General features: G+C 54.9%; 1 protein-coding gene across 4 annotated transcripts in view; it reads right to left on the bottom strand.

The window, feature by feature from the left end:
• Positions 1-308: 308 nt before the first annotated feature.
• numb (NUMB endocytic adaptor protein) overlaps positions 309-9,804 on the bottom strand; it is a 28,297-nt gene continuing 18,801 nt past the window's right edge. For 2 of the 4 annotated variants that reach the window (XM_067243621.1, XM_067243622.1), the window contains exons 4-11: positions 6,805-6,837; positions 6,117-6,191; positions 5,088-5,228; positions 4,005-4,206; positions 3,294-3,596; positions 1,711-1,854; positions 1,308-1,439; positions 309-1,097 (exon numbers count right to left, since the gene is read on the bottom strand). In XM_067243621.1, coding sequence (XP_067099722.1) covers positions 334-1,097; positions 1,308-1,439; positions 1,711-1,854; positions 3,294-3,596; positions 4,005-4,206; positions 5,088-5,228; positions 6,117-6,191; positions 6,805-6,837 — 1,794 coding nt within the window. In that variant the 3' untranslated portion in view covers positions 309-333. The remainder of the gene's footprint in view (positions 1,098-1,307; positions 1,440-1,710; positions 1,855-3,293; positions 3,597-4,004; positions 4,207-5,087; positions 5,229-6,116; positions 6,192-6,804; positions 6,838-9,804) is intronic. The other 2 variants (XM_067243624.1, XM_067243623.1) reach the window with 2 other exon arrangements.

Raw genomic sequence — 9,804 nt, 5'->3', positions numbered from 1 at the left:
AGGGTCATGACAACGCCTGCTCAGAGCTGAATAACAACCATGAGGGAGGAGATGACGATGACACGCCAGGAGCGACGCAGCTCGTTCTCTTCATCCTAGAGATACACAGCAGAGGACACACCCTCCTCTCCTCTCCCTCCTCTCCTCCTCCTCCTCTCTGCTCAGGTTGTCCTTCCAGACCAAGAAGAGAAGGAGGGAGGGAGGTCAGGGTTTGCCTCTCCTCCTCCTCCCCCCCCTCCCCCTCTCCCATCCTCCCCTCCTGCTCAGTGCCACAGCCTGTTTATCCAGCGCGTCCTCCTCCCCCCCCCTCCCCCTCCTCAACGCTGTCAGTCTCTATAGCTGGATCTCGAAGGTCTTGTGCAGCTCGCTGGAAAAGGGGTTTGTGGGTGAGGGCGTGGTGCGCTGGCGGGAGCGGCTCTCCAGGGCGGCCCACTGCGCCTCGAAGGCGTCGGCCTGGGGCGGGGCCGCGGGGCAGGGTGCAGGGGCCTGGGGAGCGGTGGAGGCCCAGCTCTCGGCGCCGTTGAAGGCTACACTGCCGTTGGGAGGCTGGAAGGGGCTGGAGATGACGGCGGAAGGTGGGAGGGGCTTGGTGAAGGGGCTGAGGTGGCAGGGAGCGAGGCCTTCGTACGTGGGTAACGAGGCCGGGGGGGGAGGGTAGGGCTGGGGATGCGTGGCCGAGCAGAACACGTTGGCCACCATCTGGGAGGGAGTGATGCCCACCACGGGTACACTGGGCTGGGCATAGGCCAGCCCGTTGGACATGGGGTAAGGACCCGGAGGCTGGGGGTGGTAGACGGGCTGGCGGGGAGGCACCAGGGGCACCGCGGAGGGCATGAAGGCCACCTGGGTGGGGGCTGTCATCACGGGGGTGGGGAAGGGCTGGGTGGCATGGTGGGCTGGAGCCAGGAGGGGTGAGTGCTGGGGGGCAGGTGGGGCTGGGGTCAGAAGGGGGGAAGGCTGGGGGGCACGGACTGACTTTGTGACTTCCTCCAGCCAGCGGTCGGCCTCTGACGGCGTGCGTCTGTGGGAGGGCAGTGCGGGCGAGGACGAGGGGGACGGGGCCACGATCACCGGGCTCGTCCAATCACCTCCTGCGGCTGGAATGAGAAGGCGAATCAGGTGAATACAGACCGTTCCATGATTCTGACCACAGAAATACTGTTAGAACGATGCACGTCTGATCCTTGATTATCCGCTGTACTTTCACGTCTTATTCACGATTTGTGTGCCGAATTAAATGGAAAATCTCCACACACTGAATGAGTCCGACGGTTTTGTGGCAGGGGGCTTCCCTCCGGATTCCTTACCTGGGTGGGCCGAGGCAGGGGCCCCCGCTGGGATCTTGGCCCAGGGGTTAGTGTCTCGGGCAGGCAGTGGAGGGGGCATGGCAGGGGGGTTAGCTACAGCAGCAACAGGGAAGGCAGGCGCTGTTCCACTCACTACAGCAGAGAAGAGATGGTAGCTAGTATAGGCAAGCAGGTGTACGTTCGTGTACTGATAGTGTTAGACAGAAACATCGCTCACATGCAATGGAAATGTACAGATTAATAGTTGTGACGGAGATAAAAAATTATGAATAAAAAACAAACGGTTAAAAGCATGAACTCAGACAAGGCTTTAGAAGCATCCTCACACACACAAGCCCTCTCTCATGCTCGCACACAGGGTTAGGGGGGGGGGGGGGTTGATTGGCGGGGTTGGCATGGTTACCTGGGGCGACGGGAGACTGGGGCGAGGTGGCAGGTCTGGGCATGGGCGCTGAGGAGAAGGGGTCTTCGGGCGGCCCGCTGAACGCGGAGGTGATCTGGGTGCACAGAGAGCTGATGCTGTCGCTCTCGCCCTCCATCTCCGGCACTGCAGCACAACACAGCAGCAGTCAGCAACACTGACAGCTCGCGCGCACACACACTCTCTCCCTCGCTCACACACACGCAATCTCACGATCACACACACACACACACACACACACACGTATACTAGGGGTGCAAATCTGAACCGAATTTTTTTAAATTGTTCAACACACAAACCACGGTTCGGTTTTTACATGTAAACCGCGTTTTTTCGGATCTACGAGAAAACACAACCTAACACCCTTTGTCCTTCCCCTTTCCTGTAACTTTTCCCGGAGAGTAGCTGTCCAATTAACTGTCAGTAAATCAATGACGAGTCACTTACTGGCAGGAACTGGAGAGCAGTGTTGCCAACTTAGCGACTTTCTCGCTATATCTGGCGACTTTCCAAACCCTCCTGGCGACTTTTGTCAAAAGCGACTACTGACAAATCTAGCGACTTTTTCCGGTGTTGTTGGAGACTTGCTGGTGTTTTCGACACTCTGACGTGAAAGCACGGATTGTTTTGCGATACTGTTCTCAACGAGCAGCGGGTGCTGCCGTGAGCTCCTCCGCCGTCCCAAAGCACTCACAGGCGGTCAGTCTCACTATAGCCTCGCGCAGCACTGCTACTTTCCTTACTGAGGAGATGGCAACACTGCTGGAGAGGCAAATCATACAAAGCTAGTCACCTGTAAAGTATGCTAACCAGGGCTGCCAACTCTCAACTCGCATTGGCCGTGAGACACACGTATTTCAAACAGGTCACACGCTCTCACGCCACACCTTGTATTCTCAAGCTGAAAAGGCGACGCCGACTTACTGTTCACAACGTTAGCAGGACTACTTAATATATGCGCGCAGGCACACGGAGTGAAGCAACATAGACGTGCGAACACCCGTGAAAGGGGTTAGAGGGGGTTTAGAACGCAGCAACATTTTTAAGTTGGCAGCCCTGTGCTAACGATAATACATCTAACATGATGGGGCATTTACGAAGGGAAATACAGAAAATACAGAGAACACTGAAATGGTAATGTTTTTTTTTTACCCCTAATGTGCTGAACAAACTGAGGGATTGTTGAATTGTTGCACCCCTAAACACACACAACTTCACGTGGACATACCAGAAAGCTCTCAGACAGGCTAAACACACCTGTGTGTGTTTGTGTGCTCTGGATAAGACCGTCTGCTAAATGACTAAATGTTTGTGTGTGTGTGAGAAAGAGAGACAAGCTGGGGCCGGGTCTCACCTGAGTGTGTGTGTGTGAGAGAGAAGGAGAGACAAGCTGGGGCCAGGTCTCACCTGAGTGTGTGTGTGTGTGTGTGTGTGTGTGTGTGTGTGAGAGAAGGAGAGACAAGCTGGGGCCAGGTCTCACCTGAGTGTGTGTGTGTGTGTGTGAGAGAAGGAGAGACAAGCTGGGGCCAGGTCTCACCTGAGTGTGTGTGCGTGCCGGGTCTCACCTGTGTTCTTCATGGGGAAGTCAGACTTGCGCTGCATAGTGGATGGCAGCTCGCCGATGCGCAGTGACATTTGGCGCTTGAAGGGCGAGGTCTTCTGGCTGAGCGCCGGGAAGCCTCGGAACGAGCCCTGGCGGGCCAGCGCCTCCACAGGGGCGTGCCTGCGGGGGATGGCCTGGGGCCCGAGGCCATGCGCGGACAGGGGGGGAGACGAGGAGGGGGAGGGGGGCCCCTGGAGGGGGGCCGAGGAGGGGGGCACGCTCGGGGCCGAGCTCACAGGAAGTGACGTCTTGACGTCCGTCTCGGCTGGGGGGGGGGGAAATCAGAGCTTCAGGAATCAGACCGTTTCCAGTTCGAGTTTTAAGGTGGATTTGTCGTTTCTAACACGTACGGGTACATTAGTATACTGGTCCTGCTTCCTAACAGTCTAAACTAACAACACATTCTAAAGAATGTGCACTGCGTAGTTCCTGTGTACCAGTGGGTTTGGCTCAGAATGGAAGCGGACGTATTTTTCCGTCCGTTAATAAGGACTCTTGAGTTGAGTAAAGCTCAGCTTTAGAATGCGTATGACCAGTCAGAGCACAGATGTTTCAAAACTGCCAAACGGTAGCCTATCAGAACAGAGTACACCCTGTGTGGACAGATTGAAACACGCTGCAGTGAGTCAGAAAGCTTCCTGGCGCACAGGAAGTGAATCCCGGACACACCCACCTTTCTTCTCCTGCAGCTGTCTCATCACTTCCTCCCGCTCGGCCGCCTCTGTCGCCGTGGTGACGCGGAAGGAGCCCTCGCGGGTGAAGGTGGTTCTGTTGGCGTCGAAGGTTGCCGTGACGCCGCACTCCTTCTCCCTTTTCTGCTTGCGCTCCAGACAGGCGGCGAAGGCACAGCCCACGGCATGGCTCAGACGCTCTCCCTGGGGGAACACGGAGCTGAGCTGGGCTGGGAGGGGGGCTGGGGGTGGAGGAGGGCTGGGGGGAGGAGGAGGGCTGGGGGGAGGAGGAGGGCTGGGGGGAGGAGGAGGGCTGGGGGGAGGAGGAGGGCTGGGGGGAGGAGGAGGGCTGGGGGGTGGAGGAGGGCTGGGGGGAGGAGGAGGGCTGGGGGGAGGAGGAGGGCTGGGGGGAGGAGAAGGGCTGGGAGTGGAGGAGGGCTGGGGGGAGGAGGGGGGCTGGGGGGTGGAGGGGGGCTGGGGGGTGGAGGGGGGCTGGGAGTGGAGGAGGGCTGGGGGGTGGAGGGGGGCTGGCGGGTGGAGGGGGGCTGGCGGGTGGAGGGGGGCTGGCGGGTGGAGGAGGGCTGGGGGGAGGAGGAGGGCTGGGGGGTGGAGGGGGGCTGGCGGGTGGAGGAGGGCTGGGGGGTGGAGGGGGGCTGGTGGGTGGAGGGGGGCTGGCGGGTGGAGAGGGATGACCTGGTATCTGGTGGAGGCTGTTCTTGTGTTTGTGAATGAGGCTGTGATGGAGGCCATTCTTGTGTTTGCAAATCTTTGTATAATTTTTTTCTGTCCACTGTACTGTCCTGTCTGTAGTGTTGAATGTATCTCTGTTTTTAAGCTCTTGGTGAAGAACAAATTCCCCTCGGGGCAATAGAGGTTTTCATTCATTCATTCAAATGAGGCCGTGATGGAGGCCGTTCTTGTGTTTGAGAATGAGGCCGTGATGGAGGCCGTTCTTGTGTTTGTGAATGAGGCCGTGATGGAGGCCGTTCTTGTGTTTGAGAATGAGGCCGTGATGGAGGCCGTTCTTGTGTTTGAGAATGAGGCCGTGATGGAGGCCGTTCTTGTGTTCGGTGGTGATCTCTTACGGAGTCTTTGATGGCCATGAAGCAGTGACAGATCCAGCGGCGGGTGGTGCCGTCCCTGCAGATGTAGGAGAACGCACGCTCAAAGTTACGGTCCGGAGCGCAGAACGACACCTTCTCTATGGTCTGGTCCAGGATCAGGTCCTGTTGATGGGGGGGGGGAAACCACGAGAACATCAACCGCACCATCGACGTCAACAACCACACCATCAGCATGGTGGATGGGTATAGCTTAGCGGCAGAGAATGTGACTGTTGATATAGAGGCTGTAGGTTGAAATCCCCCTTTGTGCGTCACTTTGGATAAAAGCCAAATGAATACGGGCGCATCTCCAAATAACCCACGGGTTATGCGCCTTGTGCCGTTGACTAACACATCTCATGGGTTTTTGAATTGACGCGTTTACTGATAATCCATGTGGGTGGTCAGTAATATCGCTTATCAAACTGTGAAAAGGCTGATTTCCTGGTTGTAACTATCCATATAATATTTATTAATATCAATCTATCAAAACGCATACCACCCTTACAAAACACTAAACTATCCACAGCATTTAGCTGACTGGAAATTAGGATGCAATGCCAACTACTGCCTGACAGGGGGCAGCACAGCACAACGTGTAAGAAGTTCAAGTTTCTTGTTCATGTGTGATGGGAGTGTTTAACTGTGTTGTACGGAATAATGGGATTTGAAAGCGGAACCATTAAACGGTCACGGTCATGGAGCAGAGAAAGGCCTCAGGAAGTAAAGTGGCGAAGCTTCTTCGTATTCAGAGACCCAGAAACACCATCCTGTTCTGGATCTATTGAAGGGTTAGAACCATGGCCAGGACCCATGACCCGGCCTCGGGGCCCGGCCTCGGGGCCCGGCCTCGGGACCCGGCCTCGGGACCCGGCCTCGGGACCCGGCCTCGGGACCCGGCCTCGGGACCCGGCCTCGGGACCCGGCCTCGGGACCCGGCCTCGGGACCCGGCCTCGGGACCCGGCCTCGGGACCCGGCCCTGCCCCAGTAGCTCAGACTTGAAACGTTACCTTTGTTTTTTCATCAACAACACGGAGGCCATCTGCAGACACCCACAGCACCGCCCTCACAGCCTTCTTCCCTGCCTGCAGAGAACACATACACACTGGTTAGAGAACACACACACACACACACACACAGCAAGCTTAACCACCCAGACATCTCTTCAATCAGCTCCCTCAGCTGAAAATGACTCACCCGGCCCTAGAAACACACACACACACACACACACACTTGTTACTCAATCACACACACACTGCCTGAAAAGGGTAGAAAACAAGTGTGTCAGAGAGAAGAGAAGTGCTGATGAGTTTGGGTGTTGTGAAAGTGGCCCCGCTGAGGTAGAGGAGAAGAAGACGAAGGAAGAGGATGTGACACGAGACCCGCTCACGCTGGAGTGACCCGGAGCTGAACCAACCCAACAAGGAAACACACATGGGGGTGAGACATCCTCACACACACACACACACTTAGAAATGTTGCCATTCATGTTTCGTAGAGGTAACCTGAGACACACACACCAAATAAACAAACACAAAGTGCCCCCCCCCCCCACACACACACATGCAGGTGTGGTCTGCTGCTGCTGGGACAGAGCAGGCCCATCCAGACGGCACCCAGAGTGTTTCCCAGCGAGATCACAGTGTGAGGGGTTACCAGTGAGGGAAGATACACTCGGACACACAAAGCACAACTTACTTTTGTAAAGAAGCCCTTGAAGAATTTCCTGTCCTGGAAGGGGTGGAAGGGGGGGGGGGGGGTTGGTATAGGGATGTGGGAGGGGGAATGGAAGGGACAAGGCAGGAGATTGTTACCGACGAGGGCTTTGGGAATATCCTGCGCCCAGATGAGTGTGTGTGTGTGTACGTGTGTCTCGGTGGGAGAGCGGGCGGACTTGAAGCCTGGTTATGAGTGAGTGGCGAGGTGGGAGGTGACGGTGAGGTGATGAAGGCAGAGTGAGGGGGGAAGGTCATCTAGAACCATTATTAATGCTGTGATCTAGGTTAGTTATGACACTCTGCTAGCCAGCCTGGCAGGAACCCAAACACCACCCACCCCCCCAGATTAGACCTCCAGCCACCCCAGAGCACCCTGCAGCCCAGCACCAAGCCTCCCTGCTGGGTCACACACACGCTTCAGTCCCCCACCTCCACCCCACCAGGGCTGGAGAAGGCCCCAGGTGGTACAGAACGACAGGCTCAGCTGTGACCTCATCACAAGTGGCCTGACCGGGAAAAGAAGGCAGGGATCCAGGAGCGGGAGATAATCCCAAATGACGTTTTCTATTCTGGGACGGTGAGACACGCCACTCTGTTATCGACGGACACTGATTGGCTGGCTGGCCGGCGGAGAGCGCCGGGCCTGGGAGCAGGGTCGGAGAGCGACCCCCATTGATCGACAGGGTCAAAGGTTAGGTTTAGGCCACTGCAGAGAAGAACCAGGGCCAGGCAGGTAAAAGTGACCTGATTTTGCCCACGGGCGAGGCTGGGGACTGTCAGCAGCATGGTAAATGGTTGGTAGCTCCGTAGAACATTTGACTCCAGATCAAGATACAAATCCCCCTCTGTACATTGCTTTAAATAATAGCATGTGCTAAAAATGAATACATGTATTATTATTATAATTATAATAAAGCAGGACTCCCAGCAGCAAGTCAAAGCAGGACTACCAGCCGCATGTTAAAGCAGGATTGGACAGTAGCTATAAATGGCATCCACAGGCAGGGGGCAGCGTTAGAGAGTAAAGACACATGCTCACATTGCTAAAGGCTGGGTGAGGTCAGGGTTCATTCATCTAGAGTTAGTCTGGGTGAGGTCAGGGGTCACACTACTAGGGTTAGTCTGGGCGAGGTCAGGGGTCAGAGTTCACACTGCTGGAGTTAGTCTGGGTGAGGTGGTGGTCAGAGTTTACAATGCTAGAGTTAGTCTGGGTGAGGTGGGGGGTGGGGCTGGGGGGGGGGCATTAGGGTGTGTCACAGGGACGTGAGGACAACCTGCTTAAAGAGACAAAAAAAATGCAATCCAAATGAAGACAAAAAACACAAGTCAGGCAACATACAGGAATAAAGAGGAAACATTGGAGGAGCAGCCCAGTGGAGGAGGATATGGAGCAGCCATCTAAACACCATGTCTCTTAAGAGAGATGGTGTTTAGACAGATGGTCTTTATCTTCAGAGATGGTCTTTAGTCTTTAGAGATAGTCTTTAGTCTTTAGAGAGATGGTCTTTATGCTGGGTACACACCACAGGATAAACGGGCCGATTTCCTCCCTTCCGACAATCCTAGGTAATGTCCCGATTATCTTGATGGTTCTACAGATTATCTTATCAGATGTTCCCTTGGTGTGAGGTGTGTTAAGAGTGACCGAACCTGCTCGGAAGAACGTCAGAGCCGCCCTGATCGCAAATCGTAAATATTCAGAATATTTACGATCAGAAATCCTGATGTGATGGGGGAGCAAAGCGGTTAAGTCTAGGATTTGGTCCTCATGTTTGTGGTCTCTCACATTTTGAAAATCTTAAAAGATTTAAAAAAAAACATTTAGTGCGTACCCAGCATTAGAGAGATGGTCTTTAGTCTTCAGAGATGGTCTTTAGTCTTTGAAGAGAAGGTGTTTAGTCTTTAGTGAGAGGGTCTTTAGAGAGATAATGATGGATGTATGGTTGGGACATAAGGGGGATAGAGGGATGGCGATGAGGATATCAGGACTAACATGGAGGAACGCAAGGAGACCATCAAACACTGTCTTCCAAATGAGGCTGGCCATGCCAGGAAACAGGAAGTAGAACGCCACCATTAGCACACTCCTCCGGCCAACACAGGGGCACGGGCCAAAGCTGACAGGAAGTGACATTGCAGGGATAAAGGGCAGCCTGGAGGTTGGTGGTGCAACAGTGCTGTTATGCGCTCTCTCTCTCTCTCTGTCTCTCTCTCTGTCTCTCTCTCTCTCTGTCTCTCTCTCTCTCTGTCTCTCTCTCTCTCTGTCTCTCTCTCTGTCTCTCTCTCTGTCTCTCTCTCTGTCTCTCTCTCTGTCTCTCTCTGTCTCTCTGTCTCTCTGTCTCTCTGTCTCTCTGTCTCTCTGTCTCTGTGAGTCAGGGTTCACTGAGGAGTGGGGAAAACCATTGTTGGCCCCCTGCAGACTGCTAGCATGCTGGGAGGATTGCAGGCACGGGGAGGTGTTTGTTTGTGACTTTTATGTCAAGGTTATAAACAACTGCCTTACTACCTGGTAGACAGGTGCACAGCCAGGTTACCTGGGAGACAGGTAGACAACCAGGTTACCTGGGAGACAGGTAGACAACCAGGTTACCTGGGAGACAGGTACAGGGGTCAGGAAGGCCACACATACACAAAAGCCAAGTTACAGAGCCATTCAGACTCATAAACCGACACCATCCAAACACATCTGTCTGTGTACAGTTAAGGGTGGAAGGCAGCCGGATGAAGGCGGGAAGGCTACGTTATGGCAAAGGAAATGTAATTAGAGAGGGATGAGGGTCAGGGACTCTGAGCAGGCCGGGGGAGACGGACAGGAGACAGAGTGACTCTTTGGTGCGCTTGGTTCGTGTCTTGTCCCGTGGTCCGTGTTAGGGGCAGGGTAACTCAATAACACAGCATGCCTTCAGGGTCTGGGCCACATGTTTACATGTGGGTGTGTGTGGTGGGGGGTGGGTGATTGTGGAATGCCTGGAGCTCAGAT

Source organism: Osmerus mordax, chromosome 9 (assembly GCF_038355195.1).
Source record: "Osmerus mordax isolate fOsmMor3 chromosome 9, fOsmMor3.pri, whole genome shotgun sequence".
NCBI lineage: Eukaryota > Metazoa > Chordata > Actinopteri > Osmeriformes > Osmeridae > Osmerus > Osmerus mordax.
This window is presented reverse-complemented; position numbering and strand designations above follow the sequence as displayed.